The following is a 24,109-nucleotide window of genomic DNA, read 5'->3' on the forward strand; positions in this document are numbered from 1 at the left end:
TGGAAATAAAAATCGCCTATTTGTCACTCCAAGTATGGTAACCACACTCAACAACCACTCGGGGGAAGGATACTTTTAACAAGCTCAGGCTAAAAGGTTTATTTTTAAAAGGTGCACCACGGTGTTAAGTAACTTGTAATATTGGTGTCCTGGGATGCGGTTCTCATTCTCTGCGGCTATTGATACGTTCTTATGTTTATGGCTGCGTTTTATTGTTCGTCTGTTGGAAGTCACCCCCGGAACTTGATTTAATTTAATTAAAATATCGCTGCAGCAAGGGACCCTCCATTTCTTTCTCTACTGAAAGGCGCATGCTGCTGTCTATATTCTTGTCTTTGCAATTACCCTTGCATTTCCGTTTGAGGTTTTGTCAGTTATGATGACAGGTTGCTACTGCCAGCCCACCATAAAACTTTGTTCCCTTTTATTTAATAACATCTTGCTGCGGTATATAAAGAGGCTGTTTTCCTTCTGCGTGGAGATACCCACACCAGGCGCTGGTGATTTATGGCTGCATTATTTTTACTGATTCCTTTCCTGGTATTGTAAATCAGCCAGAGAATTTGATGAGGGTGTACAAGCGTGCACACATATATACATACATATATATATATACACATATATACATACATACATACACACACACACACATACATGCACATATATACAGGTACATACATATACACATATACACACATATATACATATATAATATGTACACACACACATACAGGTATACACATACACGCGCGCGCGCAACCTAGCATCTCCCCTCCATCAAACCTTCTCTATCACTACTACCATCGAGGGGGCGGGGCCACAAACGCGGAACAGCGGGATCGGGGCGGAGTCAGGGCGTTAATTAAGCCCCGTGGTGACGTACATTTCAACGGCCCGAGTAAACTTGGTGTGTCGTCATCAACGCCGCGCCGCGGATTCTATCAATTGTTGCCATTTAGGTATGGCGGTAGTCGGAGGATCTCGGGTTCGAGTCCTGCGGCTCCTTTTTGGTTACGGCTCCCGCGCTCGGTCAGCCGTGGCAGCGACGCAAACGGGGCCTCGAGGACTGGTCTATGAGAAGCATGGAGAGCCGGCTCAGGTCCTACAGTAAGCGGAAAAAGATTGGTTTGCTTTTTGCCCCGAAGTGGGGCTGTGTTCTATAGACCAACCTTGGCGGCTTTAAGACTTGTGGACTTCAACTCCCAGAATTCTTCAGCCAGCAAAGCTGGCTGAGGAATTCTGGGAGTTGAAGTCCACAAGTCTTAAAGTTGCCAAGGTTGGAGATTCCTGTTCTAGACAGGCATCAATCCCAAGTTACATTATTATGGCTTTTTATTATTCTATGCACAGCAGTGTGAAATCGCAGCTGCCGCATGTTTCTTGGGCTTCCCAAGAACCTAGGATGTTGAACCTAACGTATCAATGCGGTATATTTATGGATCCAGCCAGGGTAGCTTTTTTGCAATTGACAGATGGGGATATTGCCGTGCACAGATTTTCCAGGATTTTTGGGGGTGGGGGGGTATGTTAACCAGTGTGCTGAAAACCCCTGGGACCACTGTGGCTGGTCTTACGCCATCATCTAGATCTCGATCCTTTGTGAACTTCTCCAATTCTTGGTCTTCTGTTTTAACATCCTCTGATATTGCGTCAATTATCTCCACTTCCTATTTTTTCCCCCAAGCAAAGTTATTTCAACTATTATGTCCCCGCCATTTTTTTTTTACTATTGGCACATAATTTTTGCAGATATTCCAGTGAATCAGCTTGACAACTGTGTTATGTTATTTATTGACAATTTGGGAGAACTTTTTTTTGGCAGCGCCTGAGTATATGAGCTACTGTTTGTGTGTGTGTGTGTGTGTGTGTGTGTGTGTGTGTTATTCCTAAATATTTTGAATACGGTGCATTGTAAGGCTATATCATTTACAGGAGAGAAGTAGAAAGATACACCCATATACAAGTACTAGTAACAATAGTGGTAATGTAAGAGTAGTTTTAACTAAATTCCTCTTTATATTGGCTTATTTATACTTTTCATTATATTGGCATATTTATAATTATGAATCATATTTATATTTAATTCATACATAGTAGTGTTTCTTTTAGTTCTTTGCACAATCTGCACTTTGAATGATTTGATGGTGTTTTTTTCCAATTCTGACCTTGATTGCATTTGTGCATTATTATTTTGTCCTATCTATCTTAAGGCAATAAACATACCTAATATCCGTTCCTTCCTCCTATTTTCTTCATAATAACAACCTAGTGAGGTGGACTGGGCTAAGAGAGAGGGACTGGCCCAAAATCCCCCCAGCTGGCTTTCATACTTAAGGGAAGTCTTAAATTCACAAGTGTCCTGATTTCTAGGCCAGCACCTTCACCGTTACATCAAACTATAATAGACACTATGGGGGAAAGGTTAGCAATACAAATAATATAGAATCTATATTATTTGTATTGCTAACCTTTTCCCCATAGTCAGCATCAGCCAGACTAGTAGTGAAAAGAGGCTGTAAATGTTCAAGAAATGTGGGTCATGACGGAACAATAGGGCAATCTCATGGATTTCTTTGCAATTTGCTAAGCTGTCCTGTGTTGTATTTGCTTTCAATGTAGATATTATTGTTATTCCTATAATTATGAGGGGATACCTGTTGCAACTGAGACCCATGAACTGTGGTTTTCAAAGCATGATTTGGGATTGGATGATGTGTATGAACTCAGGCAAATTATGGTTGAATCAATTAAGTAAAAAATGGCTTGGTGTGTGAATAGAGTTTCTATGTTAGGTGTGGAGATATCCACATATTTACTAAAATATAATATTTACTACCGGTAGTAAAGCAGTTCTAAGGGCCCCAGGGCATATTAAGCATCTTAAGGTTGTGCTTGTTGAGCAATCTACAGAATATCTGATATCAACTAGACTAACTAGAAATTAATAAAACAGAATAACAGAGTTGGAAGGGATCTTAGAAAAGAAATTTCTCCTTAGTTCTAGGTTGGTTCTGTTCTTGATTAGTTTCCATCCATTGCTTCTTGTCCTGCCTTCAGGTTCTTTGGAGAATAGCTTGACCTCCCCTCTTTGTAGCAGCCTCTCAAATATTGGGACACTGCTCTTGTGTCACCCCTAGTCCTTCTTTTCATTAGATTAGGCAAACCCAATTCCTGTAGTCGTTCCTCATATGTTTTAGCTTCCAGTCCCAAAAGAGAGAGAACTAGCAAAATGAAATGCTGTAAATAAAGTCTAAGGTAAGAACGTGGAGACAGGACGGTACATCTCACTTAGCTGTCATAAAAAATTTGGAAAATGCTGCCTCAGGAGGGCTTATTCTTTTTTGATTCAAGAGAGTTGTGCTTACAGTGATCCTATACTCTTATTCCATCACTTTTTCTTTTGCAAGTGCTGCTGAGGTATTTAATTTGTGTCCAGAAAGGAAATCAAATATTATATTGGCCGTAAAATTCCCTGGCCAGCAGCTCGTAGATTAAGCGACAGGTTTCTTACACAATTTACATGATCGTTGCAGCAAGTGGCCATTATTCAGCTGAGTGGTATAATATATTTGAGCAAATCTGGACAATTAGGTTTCTGTCATACTTTGCAGGCTATATGGTAATTAATGGTCTGTCAGCATTTCCATTCCAACATCAGTTTTTCAAGGGAGCTATAAATTATTGATTGAAAAAAGATGGTCTGTGCCACATAATGAGATGCATCTCATGTGGAATTTTTCTCTGTGCTGGTTTTATTATATTTAATTCTTCATTAGCCACAAAACCTATTCATCCAGCATTGCAATTAGCCACATACCTGTTCCGGACTGGAAAAAGTTAGCTGACAAACACCCTAGAATTAAGCTGCAGGAGGAAAAGATTTAATCGACATTACCGGGTTGAAATTTCCATTTGTAGCAGCCTTGGATTAAGTTGTGAAATGCTTTGGTTTGAGTAGGCCAAAATTGTTTTATCACAACAAACTACAATTCATAGCAAAGCACATTATCATTAGTGAAATACATGAATCCTGTCCACAATTAACAATGGAATACTTAGGATGCGATGCTTAGAGTGATGGTGATGAGAAAGAGAGACAGAGAGAGAGAGAAATGAACACTTCTAAAACTTGTTTAAAGTTTTAAAAGTTCAGCATGTGCTCTATTAGTTTAACAGCAGGTCACACATCAGCAATAGCACATATACTGCTTTATAGTGCTTTACATCACTTTCTAAGTGGTTTTTAGAGAGTCAGCATATTATCCCCAACAATCTCGGTCCTCATCAATCTCATCCCCAACAAGTTCACCCCCCAACCCTTGAAGAATGAAATATTTTGGGGGATATTAAAAGAAGCAGCATATTATATTTTCCCAAAGGGAGAAATGGAGAAACATGCTCCAGCCCCAATTTCCTGCATACTTAAAACAGCTTCCAGCAGAAATCTTTGGAGATGGGAGATTTTGGGCCCATTAAGAAATCCCTGGGCCAATCTATTCATAAACAAAACATCTTCAGCTCCAGGGTGATGGGATTAAGAAAGGAGAGGACCTGACCTTTTAGGACATAATAGGATGAACCCACTATCATTTAGCAAAAGACACAAGCCCCTTCATTGCACAATCCCCAGAACAGTTCAAAACTTCAAAGTCACAGAAACCTATAAAGATCCATCCACTCATTCAACCATTTGGTCAGTTGCCCCAGAACTGGATGCTGTGGTTCTGATCATCAGTAAACAGAGTCTTTCTTTCCAATCAGCCTCCATGTTATTTCCAGCGTCTTTCTCCCATCTTGGAACTGAACCAGATGGATTTTCCTTCCAACAGAAGGATGGAAGGCTGAGTCAACCTTGAGCCTGTTGGGATTGAAATCCTGGCAGTAAACAGAGTCAGCTTGCAATACCTCCGCCACGGTATAAGATTTTGTTAAAAGAGGTTTCCTGTATTTGTATCTCTTTAGATTGCAAATCAAAGCTAGTACAATTGAATGTTACCCTACTAGCAAATTAAACTTGCTATCCCCATCCCAAAATCAACTTATTTCTAGAAAACTAGCATGTGTGAATGTTTTCTTTTTGCCCTATCTTATACCTACCTGTAAAAGGGATGTGGTGGCTCAGTGGCTAAGATGCTGAGCTTGTCGATCAGAAGGTCGGCAGTTCAGCGGTTTGAATCCCTAGCACTGCCTAATGGGGTGAGTTCCCGTTACTTGTCCCAGCTTCTGCCAACCTAGCAGTTCGAAAGCAAGTAGAAAAATAGGGACCACCTTTGGTGGGAAGTTAACAGCCCTCTATGCGTCTTCGGCGTTTAGTCATGCCAGCCACATAACCATGGAGACATCTTCGGATAGCACTGGCTCTTCGGCTTAGAAACAGATAAGAGCACCGCCCCCTACAGCCGGAAACAATTAGCACACATGTGGGGGGGGACATTTACCTTTACCTTATATACCTGTATTAACCTTGGTTTTTTTAACTGAAAGTAAATAAACTTCCCCGGGTTTAAAATCAGTATCAGAGACATATTAGTTGACTTGTGGGTATAATATTAAGTATTTGGTAAGCGTTGAAAATTAATCTTTTTAGTCGCGTCCCCATCATTGTGCAGCTGCATCCCAAGAGAAAAATTGGCTTTATTTTTCCCTTAAGGCTTTAAAGATCCATTCGTTTTTAATTTCTTCTAGCTGAGATGCATTTCTTGTATTGTTCGTTTGCTTGTTTATTCCATTTATATAGCCACCCAAATTTATTGTATTTTATGGAGTGCCCTCAATTAAGGAGGGGCTGAGTATTGGTGAGCCTATTATTTAATGTTCTTGCATCTTTTGTGTTTTTTATAAGACTCATTTTATATATATATATATATTTAAAAAGGATCCTAAAAATATTTGAAATATATTTTAAATTAGACCAGCACCATCCCAGTCGAATCTGTAAACCACTTGTAATTGAAGGGGAAGTTATTTGTGCTCTTGGGGGAGGATAGAATTGAAAAGCCAGGAAATATATAGTACTCATTTTAATGATAGAACAAGGCTGTGGTTTAGGAAGAGAGTAACACCACAGCTATGTGCGTGATGGATAACTCTATTCTAATTACGTTCAAACAGATGAGCAGTAATTCCAGAAATAAGCCATAAAGCCTCATTGAGTGCCGCACAGATGTTACTTAGAATTTTAAAAAGGGCTTGGGTTGCTGTACTGAAAAAGCTTATATAAACATTCCTGTGGCATTAATAGTTGAAGCTGAACAGCCGTGTTTGTGATCAATTAGTTCAAAACTACCTAAAACCTGTTGGAAGACTTGTCCATCTGGGTTCAGTTCTGGGGGGGGGGGAGACACTGGATTCATGGAAGTTGCTTGGAAAGAAGGTTTATTGATGGTGGACAAGGTCACATGCCTTGAAGATCTTGGGCAAAGAAAAAGGGAAGAGATGCTGAGGGTGCCTGGATTTTATGCCCTCTCTGGGCTTTTGAATTTGAGCTTATATTCTGATTGGTTGCCAGACTCCCATGGGGCCATGCAAGGGCAACTCTGTAGGCTGTCCTGAGTCCCAAGCTTGGTTGACTCTTGCTGGGTGATGATGTAATGAAAGGGCTTTGGGATTCCTATTATGGCTGTGCCTGAAGGAGGTAAATCTTATGTAGAATAGACTGGCTCAGTCCTTAATGGCTCATTGACAAAGATGGGAGGGGGATTGAGTTTCTGTCTCCCTTTTAGGGAAAATATTCTGTCCTTTTAATATTTCCTAAAATATCTTATTTTCCTAGAAGAGGGATGGGTGCTAACTTTCTACAAACCGAACATTTTGGAGTTATCAGGACCGTTCTGTTGAAACAGCCAGTCCCATTTTAATTCCAGCAGTACGCGACCTTTTTTTTTTCTTTATGAAGAAATTAAACAATGCTTTCTATGTTCAAGTCTGAGAAATAATAGGACTTATTACCTGGGATATCTCATATGTCTAAAAACTGGTGTGACGGAAGGGGAAAATATAGTGTTGGAAGAAATGTCCTTCTGGGTTCAGTTCCAAGTGGGGAAAAAAGACTCTGGAAACTTGGTGGCTGTTTGGAAAGATGGTTTTAATAGTGGACAGGATCACATGCTTTGAAGATGTTGGGTGAAGAAGAAAAAAGGGAAGAGATGCTGAGAGTGCCTGGATTTTATGCCCTCTCTGGGCTTTTGACTTTGAGCTTGTATTCTGATTGGTTGTCAGACTCCCATGGGGCCATGCAGGGGCAACCCTGTAGGCTGTCCTGAGTCCCAGGCTTGGTTGAGCCTTGCTGGGTGATGTAATCTTCCCAGGTGCCATGTGGTGAGATGGGTAGAGGACTTAATCCTACCTTTGTTGGATCTTGGGTGAGGGCATTTGCCTATGAATAGACCTAGCTATCTCTTTATCTCTTAAGTGCGGACATCTGCTATTAAGAGTGAGTCTGTTTCCTGTCTAAAAACATGTTTCTACATTTCTCATCCAGGGAAATATAATAATCTGCCTTTTTAATATTTCCTAAAATATTTCATTTTTCTAGGAGAGGGGTGGGTGCTAACTTCCTACAATAGTACCCTAAAACTAGATTGGTTTATAATCTGATAGCAGTTTAGAGACTCCTCCGATCTGATTTGAATTGATTTTACCAACCTATTGTGTTTAATCATGCTAAGTTTAAAGAGCTGGAATGTATTCTTTCTATATATTGCTTTCTGCATGTTGGTTCTGGCTGAGGATTTTCTATTGAGTGATTCAAATCCACAAGTGGGTATTTTATGCAACCTGGGAATTCCCAGGCTTATTGAGAATTATTTTTATTTTGTAATGGAATCAGCTGGCTTTGGAGATATTCCTTTCGAAATAAATCAGGAAGATAAAAGCAGCTGAACTAACAGATGACAATTTTTTAAAAAATTCAAAATACTTGTAGCACTTAATAGAATTAATTTAGCACTTAATGGAATAAATTAATAATATAGCACCTAAGGAAAATAAATATACTGAAACAGTATTCCCCCAGTCCTCTATGTTCAAACTGATATTTCTGCTGAGATGTGATGTTGACATTGCTACTACAGATTGGAGTCTTCATTTCCTTATCACAAAACAAAATTAACATTAAATATTTTCCGTAGTGTTTTGCTAGCACTTAATAAATGGACATTGTACTAAACTGGGGGGAAAGAAGAACCAGGAATTAGGCTTTAAAGGAAACAAACTGGAAGGGCATCATTAGAAAAAGGGCCAGCAGTATTACCTGTCAAAATCAAGTGAATTCATCTTAGGCTAATTATAAATCTGTACAAGTAATCCTCAATTTATGAATACAGTTTGGACTCGAATCTTGATCTTTGAGTGAAGCAATCATTAAGCAAGGGCCCATATGACTGCCTTGTTCAATAACTGCAATCCCTGCACTCCCAGTTGTAGTCATTAAATGATCTCCCAGAACAGTGATGGCGAACGTATGGCATGCTTGCCACAGGTGGCATACAGAGCCCTCGATGCAAGCACGCCAACCATCGCCCCAGCCCAGCTCTACCACATACGTGTGATATATTCTGGTTCGCATTATCATACGAGGTGGACATGCCCAAAAGCAAAAAGAAATTGGACAAAAATACATATCATTGGAAAAAAATGATAAAGCAACAAATAGATTTAAAACCAGAAATATTTTTGTTGGGCATTTAACCAGAAAACAAGGAGAATGCATATTTGATTTTACATGTATTAATGGCACCTAGAATTGTCTGCACAACAATAGAAAAATGAAGAGATCCCTAGAGATGAAAATGAGATGAAAAAAATACTAGAATATGCAGAAATGGAAGAAGAAACACTTAAAATTAAAGAGAAGAAAGAAACTGAATACTTTTTGACATGGGACTTATTTTTATCAATGGTTAGCTAATAAAAACAGAAGTTAGAAACATGGAAATATATAAAAAGAGGACTAATGATACAAGGGAGGTTTGTTAAAATAGGTTGTTATTATTACCATTATTATTATTATAGAACTAATACCAATGTAATGAACATTGTTGTAAACACTTTGATTATTATTCCTAAAACTATTTGTATCCAGATAACACGTTATAAAAAGAATGATAACTATATTCTGTCCGCTTTCCCTTGCAGCCTAAAAAACATAGCTTTATCCAAACTCGGGGATTCTGGAGTCCATGTGAAAATGGTTGCAGCTCCCATCAACCCAGCAGACATCAATATGATTCAAGGTAACCTTGGCATAACACACATTGTTTAATTTTTGCCTCTCATATTCTTCCTTTATGTGGTGCTTTCAAGGGAAGATTAAGCCTTCTAGATTGTCCACGTTTAATAGTATTCCCAGTGAGATAGTGCATAGGATTGACAGAGTTAGCTTGCCTACAGCTGCTGCTATCTTCATCCATTCAATTTAGGCTATATTACGGTGCAATCTCTGGAAACATTCCTAAGAGCCATTAATAAAGTTTCTATATTTGGAAATTGCCACATGCAGAGGGTCTCTAAATGATGGCAACCTTAATAGCAAAGCTATATAATAATATACGTGCCATCCATAATAAGCAGTATTATCTGCCTAAGCTTGGAAATAGCTATTACACCAAAGATTAAAGAAGAAACAAGAGGATTATTTCTTGCTTGTGGGGGTACAGCTGTCTATCAATCCTACAGGATCTTTTCTAACCAATGACCAGACCTAATTGGCTAAGAAAATTAGTAACCCTAGGGAAAAATTTCAGCCACTCCATGCCCGGATTCACATATTATTACATTGAGCTATAATACGATTTGCTTGGTTTAGATTTTTCATCTGTGAGCCGTTATATATATATTTTTAAACTATAGTTTATGGCTTAGTGTTATGATATGCATCCAGTTCAATTGTGTTTTAAGAAGCAAAATTACCTAAAGCTCAGCTTAATGAAATTAATTAACTAAGGTTTTTATAGAACATTTGCTCCATTAAGAATCCCCCAAATTCTCTTCCAAGATTGAAATCCTTCCCATTTTAAGAATGCAGCTTCAGTCTGGCCAGTGCTTAGAGAAGTGGCAAACCCATGGCTTAAAGCGATAAGTGAAGCAATTCAATATTATTACATTATTGGAATCTACCTTGGAAATCTTTATGACCATATATGTTATATGCCCGTAATGGGTGGCATGCAGAGCCCTCTCTGTGGGCATGCACTCCACCACCAGTTGCTCTTCTGGTTTCCGGTGCATGCATGCGCACCAGCCAGCTGATCTTAGTGCATGCCAGAGCCTCGAAAACCCGAAGACTAGTTGTCCTCGTCTTCGGATTTCCAGCATTCCGGCATGCGCGAAGACCAACTGGCTGATGCACATGTGCATGCTGGAAACCGGAAGACCAGCTGGCTGGCACGCGCATGCACACCGGCCAGCTGGCCTTCGAGTTTCCAGGGCTCCAGTGTGCACACACGTGCGTTCCAGTTTGGGCACTCGGTGCCGAAACGGTTTGCCATCACTATTATATGCTATTTGGAATTTGCTACCGAATAAGAAAATAATGTACACGCCAAATCAAGTTTTAATGCCTTCATATACCAAAATTGCTCCTGTTTTTCCTGCAGGATCCTATGGCATTGCTGCTGACTTACCAGCAGTTGGAGGGAACGAAGGAGTTGGGCAAGTGATGGACACAGGAAACTCTGTGACGACTTTGAAACCAGGAGACTGGGTGATTCCAGCTGATGGAGGACTTGGTGAATTTGGGATGAGGGCAGGGGAGAGGAATTGAAGCAAAACTCTTTTTTCCCTTTTGTCCAGTCCCTCTGCTGAGCTTTAAACGTTGGACAACAAGGAGTAGTGGACAGATTGTCACAAAGAGGCCAAGTCAGAGCTGAGGAAATCATTTTGTAGCATAGCCCAATGTGTGAAACATGGCGGCTGTTTGGAAACCTCAGTTTATAACTTACGTACGTTGTGCAAACCCAATCACTTTAGGCCTCTTCTGAGAGCTGAGAACTTCCAGATTGCGATTAGCTGTTCCATAGCTTGAATCATGTCGTCTTCTTTTTTTTTTTTAATCCTTTATAAAAGGAACTTGGCGAACAGAAGCGGTATTCGATGAGAAAACTCTGTTGAAAATCCCACCGGATATTCCGTTGACTTGTGCTGCCACATTGGGTGTTAACCCCTGCACAGCTTATCGGATGTTGTCTGACTTTGAGAATTTAGAACCAGGTATGCATAAATGTATGTATGTATGCATGAATAGGGATGCCGTGGCTCAGTGGCTAAGACGCTGAGCTTGTCGATCAGAAAGGTCGGTGGTTCGGATCCCTAACACCACGTAACAGAGTGAGCTCCCATTACTTGTCCCAGCTTCTGCCAACCTAGCAGTTCGAAAGCATGTAAAAATGCAAGTAGAAAAATAGGAACCACCTTTAGTGGGAAGGTAACAACTTTTCCGTGCTCCTTCGGCATTTTGTCATGCCGGCCACATGACTACGGAGACGTCTTCGGACAGCGCTGGCTCTTCGGCTTTGAAATGGAGCTGAGCATCGCCCCCTAGAGTCAGGAAAGACTAGCGCTTATGTGCGAGGGGAACCTTTACCTTTACCTTTTATGTATCCATGTATGTATATTTGTAGAATTTATATGATTGTTCAACTTGAAAACTGCAACTTTGGATGGTGTACAGGAAAACAGATACAAACTTGACAAGATTTTCAATTTTTCAATTTTATTTAATTTCTAGACCGCCCCCTCTCCCCGAAGGGACTCGGGGCGGTGTACAGGCACCACATTAAAAAACCATATACATAGAATAAATACCCTTAAAATCAAATACCCTTAAAATCAAATTAAACCTTAAACCCTGTACAAGATAAACAATCCCAATTAAAATCCAGTAAATGTTAATAGATGATCAGTTCTCCATATGATTATCAACCCCCCAGTCATCTTTAGCCCCACACCCGAAGAAAAAGCCACATTTTCTAAAAGCCAATGGGGTCATAGCTCGAAGGATAGTCCTCGCCTTACAACAGTTCATTTAGCGACCGTTTGAAGTTACAACATCACTGAAAAAAGTGACTTAGGACCATTTTTCACACCCATGAAGGATCCCCATGGTCACGTGATTTACATTCGGATGCTTGACAACTGACTCACATTTATGACGCTTGCAGTGTCCTGGACTCAAGTGATCCCCTTTTGTGACCGTCAGACAAGCAGCATCCATGGGGAAGCCAGATTCACTTAAGAACCATGTTAGTAATTTAAGAGCTGCAGGGGTTCACTTAACAAATGTGGCAAGAAAAGTTGTAAAATGGGGCAAAACTCACTTAACAAATTTTTCACTTAAACACTGTAAATTTTGGGCCGAATTGTGGTTGTAAATTGAGGACTACCTGTGTTGTGGCCAATGGCATCGACAGCTGGTAAACCAAACCGTAAAGGACAGCTAAAACCGATACACTACCACCATCTTGGAGCCACCAAAGATCATGGACAAATGTGACCAAAACTGTCTCAGTAATTATCCCAATTTGAATCCTAAATGAAAATAATCTACACAATCAAAATGGATGCAGGCACTCTTTCATTTGCACATCCTGGCCTACATTATCTTCTTCCAAAAATATTTGCCGCAAGTGGCCAGAATTACTTCACCTTTACTGACGTAGAATGTTCATGTAGTTATGATGAGGGGTGGGATTCAGCCTGTTCGGACTGGTTCAGGCGAACGGGATGTTCATTTTACATCTGGTTCGACAAACTGGTAGTTGCAAGGACTGGCAGGCCCCTCCCAGGAGTCTCCATGTAGCCCGTTAATCATGACAGGTAAATGCAGGGCCCAAGCGGAGGCTCTGGGAGGGCGAAAAACAGGTATCCTAGAAGTCCGCAAACGGGCCCGTTTTCGTCCTAGGGAGCCTTGAGGGAGCCCATTTTCACCCTCCCAGAGGCTCAGGGAAAGCCTCTGGAGCCTGGGGAGGGCGAAAACAAACACACACACACCGCCATGGTCCAGGAGGATTAGTAGGCCACGCCCACCTTGGCCACACCCACCTTGGCCACACCCACCCAGCAACTGGGCTTAGAATCGGTTGCTAACATTTTTCAATCCCAACCCCTTTTATGATTCGTTAGGCAAAGGGAAATTGAGGGCTGAGGTTCATCCTTATTTATTTCCTTTTAAAAACTGGATTTCCTCGTCTTTTTCCAAGACCTGTTTTTTAAATTGGGAATAAAAGGTGTCAGGTGACCTGACTTTCCCCTGGCTGTGCTGTTTTCCCCAACACACGATAAGGATGAGAGTGTCTTCCACTCGAAGGGAGGCAGGAAAGAAATATTTTTTGAAGCCCGGGATGACATGTCTGTTTGTCTGTAGGGCAATCTGTCATCCAAAATGCAGCCAATAGTGGAGTGGGACAAGCTGTAATCCAGATTGCAGCAGCCAAGGGCATCAAAACAATAAATGTAATAAGAGATAGGTGAGTGTGCCTTACAAAACTTTTTTCCCCCTCTCTTTTTTTTCCCCCTATTCTTTTTTGCCCAGTCAGATCCTTTTGGTTTACGCTAAACCTGCACAAATAGGGCATTCTCTTAGACGCCTTTTATTCAGATGGAGATTATATGAATCCTAGATGTATGATTATAGGATGCTCATAGTTTTTTTTTTAAAGATTGCCAGCTTGTAAACTATGGCAACACCATACTTGGAATACTGCATCTAGTTTTGGTCACCATGATATAAAAAAGATGTTGAGGCTCTGGAAAGAGTGCAGAGAAGAGCAATTAATATGATTAAGGACTGGAACAGTGGTGGGTTCCGGATTCCGTTCCAACCGGTACGGTTGGAATGGGTCCGGCGTCACCCACATGCACACGCGTGGCGCACGCATGTGTTGTAGTTGCCTGCGATGCTTCCGCAAGCCTCCGCGACGCTCCAGCTGCTTGGCGGAGCATCGCGCAGGCGCCGTATGTGCCGTGCTCGGAAGCGCCAAAGGCTTAAAGCACAGATAAGGAGCTCGGGCAGGCAGGCCCTACGGAGCACTGTACCAGAACGGTACCCGGTGCTCCGGGTAGGATCCGGTAGGCCCGTACCGGGGCATATCGCCTGCAACCCACCACTGGACTGGAGGCTAAAACCTATGAAGAATGATTGCAGAAAATGGGTATATCCAGTCTAGTGAAAAAAAGCACTGGGGGAGTCATGAGCCACAGTGGTGCAGTGATTAGAGTGCAGAACTGCAGGCTACTTCTGCTGATCACCGGCTGCCAGCAGTTTGGCAGATCGAATCTCGCCAGGCTGAAGGTCGACTCAGCCTCCCATCCTTCCGAGGTGGGTGAAACGAGGACCCAGATTGTCGGGGGCAATAGGCTGACTCTGTAAACCACTTAGAGAGGGCTGGAAAGCACTGTGAAGCGGTATATAAGTCTTAAGTGCTATTGCTGTAGCAGACTTCCAATATTTGAGAGCCTGACACAAAGGAGAGAGAGTCAAATTATTTTCCAAAGCATCAGAAGGCAAGACAAGAAACAATGGATGGAAAGTTAACCAAGGAGACAAACTATCTAGAACTAAAGATAAAGTTTAGCGTAAATTTTACAGCGTAAAACAAAATTAGCCAGTGGAACGGCTTGCCTTCAAATATTGTGGGCATCACTGGAGGCTTTTAAAAGAGACTTGACAGTAATTTGTCTGGAATAGTATAGGGTCTCCTGCTTTAACAGGGTTGGACTGGAAGACCTCCAAGGTCCCTTCCAGCTCTGATGATGATGAGCATTGGGTTTCACTAGGCACATCATACAAAAGGTTTCCAATTTACAGCCGAGACAATATATTTTTAAAATTTGAATACAGGACTTTAATATGAGAATATGCTTTGGATTTGATCGGAAAAGATGCTTTGGAGTATACGAGGGCACAAATGTCGCGCCTGCCTGCAGTTCCTTAAAGCAGCTGCGATTCTGCCCCCCCCCCCTCCCCCAGAATTGAACAGCAATTGTGGAGAGCTTTATCTAAAAGCTTCAGACTTTTATAGTTACTTGATGCTATTTTTTATTCATAGCAATTGATAGATTTGCTCTTAACGGCAAGCGTTCTTTGTTTCTGAAGGAGGGCCCTGTCTTATCAGCAGTTGTCTTTTCACAGAGGAAGTCTCTCCTCTTGTAGAACATGCACAGAGAAGCGATCCGGCTGATAAGTTGCCGAAGGATAAGTGGTCTCCTGAACCACTTCACCAGTTGGCAAATGTTGTTACTTGTACATCAGCAGCTTATTCTAAGCTAGCTTCTTTAGTACCTAAGTGCAAAAAAGACAAAATAAAGGTATTTTTTCGACTGCTGAAAATTGACTCAGCTTATGCCAGAGTGAGACTATTGACAATGTGCATTCTCATATCAATTTAATGTTTGGGTTCCATTTTATGGCCCATCAAATCATCAACTTCATCTGATTCTTTTGTTGTTGTTGTTGTGTTGTTGTTGCTGTTCCACAGACCAAATCTCCAGGATCTTGTAGACAGACTTAAGTCCCTTGGAGCAGACTTTGTGATCACAGAGGAGACGCTAAGAAAGCCAGAAATGAAAGAGTTGTTTAAGGTATATATGATCCAGGGCTGCTGGGGGTTCGCAGGGGTTCGGGAGAACCTCTAGCTAAGATTCTGTGCAGCTCGAAGGACCCCTAAATCCCACTCCTGGCTGGCCCTGCCCATCCTTCCCCTCCTAGGAGTCCCCACGCGGCCCATTTTGGATGCAGCTAAGTGCAGGGCACATGCAGAGCAGTGGTGAAATTCAACTTTTTTTACTACCGGTTCTGTGGGCGTGGCTTGGGCATGGTGTGGCTTGGTGGGCGTGGCCTGGTGGGCGTGGCAAGGGAAGGATACTGCAAAATCTCCATTCCCACCCCACTCTAGGGCCAGCCAGAAGGTGGTATTTGCCGGTTCTCTGAACTACTCAAAATTTCCGCTACCGGTTCTCCAGAACCTGTCAGAATCTGCTGAATTTCACCCCTGATGCACAGGCTCGAGGAGGGCAGAAAATGGGCCTACCCGAGGGCCTCCGGAGCTTGGGGGGGGGAGGCCATTTTTGCCCTCCTGGAGGCTTGAGAAAAACCTGAGCTTGAAATGTCAGCAAGAAAACGAGCAAGCTCAGAGAGCACAAGAACCCCTCAAACCCGTTTTAGTTTGGATTGGTCCACTGTTTTGCATATATCGGTAGTCCTCGACTTACGACAGTTCATTGAGTGACCGTTCCAAGTTACTACAGCGCTGAAAAAACCTCACGTACGGCCATTTTTCGCACTTATGACTGTTGCAGCATCCCCATGGCCCCGTGATCAAAATTCAGGCTATTTGGCAACTGGCCTGTATTTATGACATTTGCACTGTCCAGGGGTCATGTGATTTGTAACCTTCCCAGCTGGCTTCTGACATGCAACCTGGAATTAAGGAGAAACTTCCTAACAGTCAGGACAACTAACCAGTGGGACAGCTTGCCTTCAGAAATTGTGGCCACTCCAACACTAGATGTTTTTAAGAAGAGACTAGACAGTCACTTGTCTGAAATGGTATAAGTTCTCCTGCTTGAGCAGGGGGCTGGACTAGAAGACCTCCAAGGTCCCTTCCAGATTCTATTCTACTGTACTCCACCCTACTCCACTCTACTCTACTGCACTCCTATTCTTATTTTGAAAACCCACTTAATGACCACATGGTTCACTTAACTGCAGTGATTTTCTTAACAACTCTGGCAATAAAGGTTGTAACATCAGGCACAACTCACTCCTTACTTAGTAATGAGAATTTTGGGCTGAAGTGTGGTCGTAAGTCAAGGTCTACCTATACCTAACCTTTGTGGTTTGAATCTTAGTATGTTATGTGGACCCAGGCAGTCTGTAGAACCTCAAGGAAGCATAACAAGCTAACACGGGCAAGTGAGAAAGAGACCATTTTGACTGGCTACTGAATACAGCTCAGAAATATGCAATTCAGCCTTCTTTCCCATGAATATTTTATGGATTTCATTCCTCACAACTCTTGACGCTTTGTGGTTAAGAGCTGCCAAGTTTGTATCAGAAAACGCAGGGAAAGGCTTCTTGTTAAAAGCCAGTTTAGCCGTGTTTTTTATCTACTACACTGAGAAATCTCTATCATCTCTTAGATTTTTATTACTGCAGAAGGTTGAAAAGAAACCTCCAGATGGGCGTTTTAGGGGAAACAATAGAAAAAAACTCATACGGGTGCTGTTTACTCGCTGGTTATTTTTATAAACGTTTTTTTCTGTCCAGTTTTACCATTTTGAATTATAGATTTAATTTCAGAGGAAATACAAAAGGGGCAGGCAATGAGACGAACTGATTGGGATTAGAGGCAAGGACATAATTTATTCTCCTCTGTCTTCCTTCTTTGGTTCAGCCTGTTCCTCGTTTATGCCACCCTGCAGAGAAATAATTTCCAGAATCCAGATAAAAATGCTCCATACCTACAGGTGGCACACAGCGATATCGCCCTAATAAAATGCTTAATGGGCAAAAAATCAACAAAACTTTCCTCATGCGTGTTTTCGTTCTACTACTGGTTTGCCTTGTCGGATGTTAAGCCAACTCACATATGTTTTGGCATTTCGCATACAGTTAGTCCTCAACGTACGACCACAATGGAGCTCAAAATTTATGTTGGTAAGCAAGATAGTTATTAAATTAATTTTGTCCCATTTTATGACCTTTCTTGCCACAGTTGTTAAGTGCATCATTGCAGCTGTTAGTAACAGAGTTAAGTGAATCTGATGTCCCTGTCTGTCTTCCCATTCTATGTTGAAAAGATGACAGAAGTCTAAGAACCTCTTAGCAAAATCAAACATTTATTTCTAGGAATAATTTGGAGGACTTGAAGCAAGAAGCCACTTGTTTTTACTGTTTGGTTTTGTTTTTATTTGGTTTTACAATTTTGTTCTCCAGGAAATTCCTACCCCCTCATTAGCTCTGAATGGTGTTGGAGGGAAAAGCGCTACTGAGCTGATGCGTCACTTGAGGTAAATTTAGCTTTTGTTTGCTCGAATTATATCTGTGGTCATTGTTCCACTCAATTTAAATGCTTAATGGGCAGTGTGTCTTTAATTTTCATTTGGGTTGTGAGTTGTCTAAGAAAGAGTACTTTTTGAAGCATGACATAGACACGCCCTTAAATTTGCTAGTATGGATTAGTGCAAGGATTTGCTGTTTAATGGGGCAGATTTGTACTGTCTGAACTCTTGTCTTGAAATTAACAAGTGTGCAAATTGTATTGAATACTGTCCAAAACGCTTGGCTCGTGTGACATTTAAAAAAGAAATTAAGAGGTGCTTAAAAATCTCATGACAAACCTACTTGCCCAGCTAGCTAACTGCCAAATATCGGTCAGGGTTGAAGGATTTTGTGCTGTGTCTAAAAAATACTGAAACTTTATAATTTCAGTGAAATCCAGCTCCACAGCTCTGGAATAGTCAAAATACATCCTGGTATCATCATTTCACTGTAGTAAGATTAATTTACTGTGTATTAAGAGCTGTGGTGGCCCAGTGGTTAGAATGCAGTACTGCAGGCAATTCTGCTGCCTGCCGGCTGCCTGCAATTTGGCAATTCAAATCTCGCCAGGCTCAAGGTTGACTCAGCTGGAAGATCCTTCTGAGGTCTGTAAAATGGGGGCCAGATGGTTGGGGGAATATGCTGACACTGTAAACTGCTTAGAGAGGGCTGTAAAGCACTGTGAAGTGGTATATAAGTCTAAGTGCTAATGCTATTGCTATTAAAGCCATGGTGGCACAATGGTTAGAACCAGTGGTGGGTTTCTACCATTTCGACCAGTTTGGCCGAACCAGCAGTGGTTTGGCAGCCTGGGTCACTGGAGCCTACAGCACCGCCATCTTGTTTTTAGCTTCTGCGCATGTGCAGAACAATTTTTATTTACACACGAGCAAACCAGCAGTAGTGCCTGTTGGAACCCACTCCTGGTTAGAATGCAGTACTTGCAGGCTACTTTTGCTGACTGCTGGCTGCCAGGAGTTTGGCAGATCGAATCTCACCAGGCTCAAGGTTGACTTAGCCTTCCACCCTTCCGAGGTGGGTAAAATGAGAACCCAGATTGTTGGGGGCCATAGGCTGACTCTGTAAACCACTAAGCACTATGAAGCGGTATATAAGTCTAAGTGGCATTTCTATTATTTTTAGCAAATAAAACATCGTTATTAGACAGGAGAAGGTATTCTAAGCCAGTTTCCAGAACTGGAGGGGTTTTATAGATCAGAGTTTATCTGGATTTTACAGTTTAAAGGACTCACTTGAAAATGCCTTGAAAACCTGGAGATATCCGACATGAAAGCAACCTTAATATATTTAAAGAAGCTTTGAACCAGAACCATGAGGAAAAAAATTCTCTGAAGGACAGCTACGTGGAAGATTTTAGTGAGATTTTGTAACGGAGGCTGTAATTTTCTCATTTGATTTTGCAACATCTAAACCAGTGGTTCTCAACCTTCCCAATGCCGTGACCCTTTAATACAGTTCCTCATGTTGTGGTGACCCCCAACCATAAAATTCGTGTCTCAGTTCCTAAGACCATCAAAAATATGTGTTTTCCGATGGTCTTAGGCGACCCCTGTGAAAGGGTCGTTCGACCCCCAAAGGGGTCCCGACCCACAGGTTGAGAACCACTGATCTAAACTTTAATCCAGTAAACCCTCCAGAAAAGGGCAGCATGCTGCTTCTTGCTCTGAATCTCTGAACTGTATGGTGTCAGGCCTGGAAGCCATTTTTTGCATTGGGCCTTCAGACCTGCCATATTTACTGCTGTGGGAAAATGGGAGAGGGAATTATATGGAGTATGGGAGATATATATATAGTCTAAATAACATTCCTTTCTCAGAGAGTCAAGCTTGCCCTGCACAGGAAGGGTGTGATTAGAAGTTGGGACGGTGACTGATTGGACCATGTCATGGACATGTGGGAGCTGGGCAGGGACTTGAACTTTCATTTGGGTGGGGAAAACCTGGAAACTTTCAGATTTGGGTTTTCCCAGATGTGCCAATAGGACATCTCTAATAAAATGGAACTTTGAGGAACTTCACGCCTCAGAGTCTTCTTTCGTTGGGGGTGTTACTCGGAACCTTGGCACATGGTGTCCAATCAAAGGTTGCAAAAATTAACCAGGTGTCCAGAGGCTGAGGAAGCTGGACAGTAAAAAAATAGGGTCTGAGTTAAAGTAATTTGCCATCTTAATTGCGTTCATCCTAACCTTCATTGGCCTAAACCTAACCCAATTCTTCCATTAGGCATAGTGGGACCGTGGTTACCTACGGTGGGATGTCAAAACAGCCTGTGACCGTCCCAGTGGTGAGTAGCCCTTGGCTAGCCTATTTATCCTGCACATGTTCCCTTTCCCGAGATAACACAGGTAGCCCTCACCTTACGACCACAATTGAGCTCAACATTTCTGCTGCTAAGCGAGACAGTTGTTAAGTGAATATTGCCCCATTTCACGGCCTTTGTTGTCACCGTTGTTAAGCGAATCACTGCCGTTATTAAGATAGTATCACCGTTGTTAAGTGAATCTGGCTTCCCCATTGACTTTGCTTGTCAGAAGGTCACAAAAAGTGACCGCAGGACCCCAGGACACTGCAACCATCATCCATATGAGTCAGTTGCCAAGCATCTGAATTTTGATCACATGACCAATGGTCGTAAGTGTGAAAAATGGTCATAAATCATTTTTTTGTCAGTGGCGTAACTTGGAACGGTCACTAAACGAACTGTTATAAATCAAGGACTACCTGGATGCTATTTCTATCGGTGCATTAGGTTTTCCAGTTATTTGAGCAGGATTAGAGCTAAGAGAAAAAAAACGTTCTGATATCCCCACATTGTGATGCTAAATTCTTCCCCCAATCCCAAAATTGTATTTTGGCATTTGTGAATTTTAATTTCCTCTGCAGAGCGCACTGATCTTTAAGAACGTCAACGTTCGTGGCTTTTGGATGACCCAGTGGAAGAGGGACAATGCCCACAGTAAGTGGGGCGCGTGTTATTTTTATATTAGAAAGTGATGAAATCTGCCTTCAGCTCTAATTTTTCATCTCTCTAGTTTAGTGGATTAAAATGCCTACTAAATAACCTGCAGCCAGTGAAAATAAAACTCGATACATGAAAATTGAAAGAGCTACGTCTACTAGAAAAATAAGGCAACGGGAAAAGAAGGCGCTGTGGGTTCCTTAGCTTAGTGCAGGGGTGTCCAAACTTGGGAACTTTAAGACTTGTAGACTTCAAGTCCCAGAATTCCCCAGCCAGCCATGCTGGCTGGGGAATTCTGGGAATTGAAGTCCACGAGTCTTAAAGTTCCCAAGTTTGGACACCCCTGGCTTAGTGAAAAGGGTTATAGCAGAGTTCTGTCCCCCACTACATGTTAGCCTGTGTGCAGCTCAACATGCAGCTAAACCCACCTATCCTCCAATAAAACAGACCATGTGCATAGATATGAAGGCTTATTGAAAGAACAGGATACGGTGAAACTGGGATGCACACAATGAGAACCAAATACAAGATAGACAGTATTAAGTTACTGCTGAACATAACAATTAACAAATACAAGCAATTTAAATCTCACCAGCAGTGCTGTGTGTTTGTATGTGTGTGTCCTGTGTCCGTCCATGTGCCACAGATTAAGATGGATTCTTCTTTGTGCTTCTGCCTTCTCCAAATGCTAAAGGAAGTGGAGTCTGGCTTCCAGCCTGCACTTGCTTTGGAAATCACCCATGATTTCCCCTACCTGTTCGGCCGAACCAGTCTGAACCAGCTGAATACCACCTCTGATTCCAGAGGGCAGGCAGAGGAGAAGTCGAACAGAATTTATTGTTACCAACGATTATTATTTGTTCTCTTGAATCTAAACTCAGCAGTTTCAGAAAGAAAGAACAATCGGTGATGGCCTTCTGCCTTCTTTTTCCATTCACAGGCAAAGAGAAGCTGGAAACAATGATAGCCGAGCTGTGCACTCTCGTTCGAAAGGGTCAACTAGTTGCTCCCGCCTGCCGAGAAGTCCCTTTGGTAGATTACCAAGCAGCTTTGAAGGTTTCCCAGGAACCCTATGTCTCCGTTAAGCAGATCCTCCGGATGTGAAGATGGTCCTGCGGGGAAATAACAGACAACATTTTCCGTGGATTTCAATCCCAGGAAGCTTGAGTGATTCAGAATTACAGAACGGATTTATATCCTCACGTCCATCTTCCAGCTCAACAGGGACAGGCAGAGGAACTCTCTCTCTCTCTCTCTCTTTTAATATTATTATTAAATTTATCTGTCGTCCATCAGGTGATGATAGAAAGCTGGAGAAAAAAAAGAGACATTTCAGCCCATGGAGGAACGGTTCTTATCCTGGAGATTCTCCCATTATGCTGATGTATGTGTGCACACTCAGAATATTTATTATTGTACAATGTGGTAAGAATTCCTCAAGAGTGGAATGAGATGGGGCAGAGGCTGGTCCCACTGGAGTTACAGACTTCGTATAAATCTTATTTCACATTCTGCAGATTATAATGCATTAGGTAGTGTTGATCGTCCCATTGGGCATATTCAAATCAAAGAAATTCTGGCTCTTTAAATCAGGAGGGTCACATGCAAGGCCCACAGGTCAGTTTCAGCCCATGGGGTGCTTAGATCTGGCCCATGGGACCGCCCTGGAAACAGTGAAGGACCTTCCTGCGGTGTCTCTGCCAGTGAAAATGGAGCTCAGAAGAGCCACGTGCAGCCCCCTTGAGCTCCATTTTTGCTGGCAGGGGGTTGCAGGAGGTTGTCCCAGCTGAAAATGGGGCCACGCCCACCCCAAGCACGCCAACCCAGCACCCCGAAGTCAAACACAACCCTGATGCAACCCTCAAATAAAATTTGACATCACTGCTTGAGATTAACCAAGAGTGTAGCTTTATTGAAAAATCCATCTAGGCACAGCAGAAGCAAAGTCAGTTCTGGGATTTTCCCACGAAAACCCACATCTAGATAACTCCTTTTCCCCTCCGGGCCACCCACAGTTCAGAATTCACCAACGGAGTTCGATTCTTTTGCTTTGGGAAAAGCTGTCTGCTTCCCTCAAAACATTCTTCAGCACTTGACCTTGACAGATGACATCTCTCCAGCAACAAATGGTTCGCTTGCATTCCAAAGCGTCCTTCCACTCTTAGGAATTCACCCCCACCTCCCGTCCCAGTTTGGCAAAGCTGAGAGCAAAAGCAGGAACAGGCAACTATGGAGTCGAGTCAGGTTCGACATGTAGCTTTTTAGTATTTTCCTCAGGAACACAGGAACTTGTTGACAATCTTTGCAGCCAGATCCTTTTCGTTCCTGAGCAAAATGGCTCTTGACAATTTCGTCATTGAGCAGGAAAATCATGGTGGACGCATTCAGCTTTAAAATGAGTTCTGTGGCTTCCAAGGTAACTTTCCTTAAATTCATATTCGATTTTCATAAGTCTCGGCCCACACAACTGATCGCCATGCAGGCTGGGAGTTATATGACCCAGTCCAAAATATTTTTGGAGAAGGGTTGGAGAATTTTCTAAACCAGTGTTTCTCAACCTTGGCAACTTGAAGGTGTGTGGACTTTAACTCCCAGAATTCCACACATCGAAGTTACTAAGTCCACACATCTTCAAATTGAAGTTCACACATCTTCAAGTTGTTCTAAGCCATTCTTGCACATTTTTCAGAGGAGTACTTTAGAAGAATGATGCTAAAAATGGAGGCAAACTAGTTTCACTTAGTAGTAGATTTCTTAGCAGCTCCTTTTCATTCTAATGCTAGTTTATTAAATTGTGGCTGAATAATTAGCCCACCAAAGTGTTTTCCTTGGAGCAAGCAGCTTCCAGGGGAGTTTCTAAATAGTTGCAAAGTAATTTGAGAGCCTGGATGGATCAATTGTAGCCTGCAGCATCAAAAGTCCTCTTTTGCGATATAATGTCTGAAAAAGAAGAGTTTTCCATTGGTTATTTATATCATGTTGGCTGTAACCGAGATGAAAGCAAATTGCATTTGATTACAAACCTGTTCTTGCAAAACCACCGTTGAAATGTCAGTGATTTTCATCTCCAATAAAATGTTTTAGCTCTAACCA

General features: G+C 42.1%; 1 protein-coding gene across 1 annotated transcript; it reads left to right on the forward strand.

The window, feature by feature from the left end:
• Positions 1-902: 902 nt before the first annotated feature.
• On the forward strand, positions 903-24,109 carry MECR (mitochondrial trans-2-enoyl-CoA reductase). Its single transcript, XM_081962491.1, has 10 exons — positions 903-1,107; positions 9,136-9,233; positions 10,596-10,727; positions 11,065-11,208; positions 13,361-13,463; positions 15,474-15,576; positions 17,933-18,006; positions 20,281-20,341; positions 20,941-21,013; positions 21,957-24,109. The coding sequence occupies exons 1-10, from the start codon at positions 962-964 to the stop codon at positions 22,118-22,120; spliced, it is 1,098 nt and encodes a 365-aa protein (XP_081818617.1). The 5' UTR covers positions 903-961; the 3' UTR covers positions 22,121-24,109.

Source organism: Natrix helvetica (assembly GCF_964273705.1).
Source record: "Natrix helvetica genome assembly, chromosome: 9".
NCBI lineage: Eukaryota > Metazoa > Chordata > Lepidosauria > Squamata > Natricidae > Natrix > Natrix helvetica.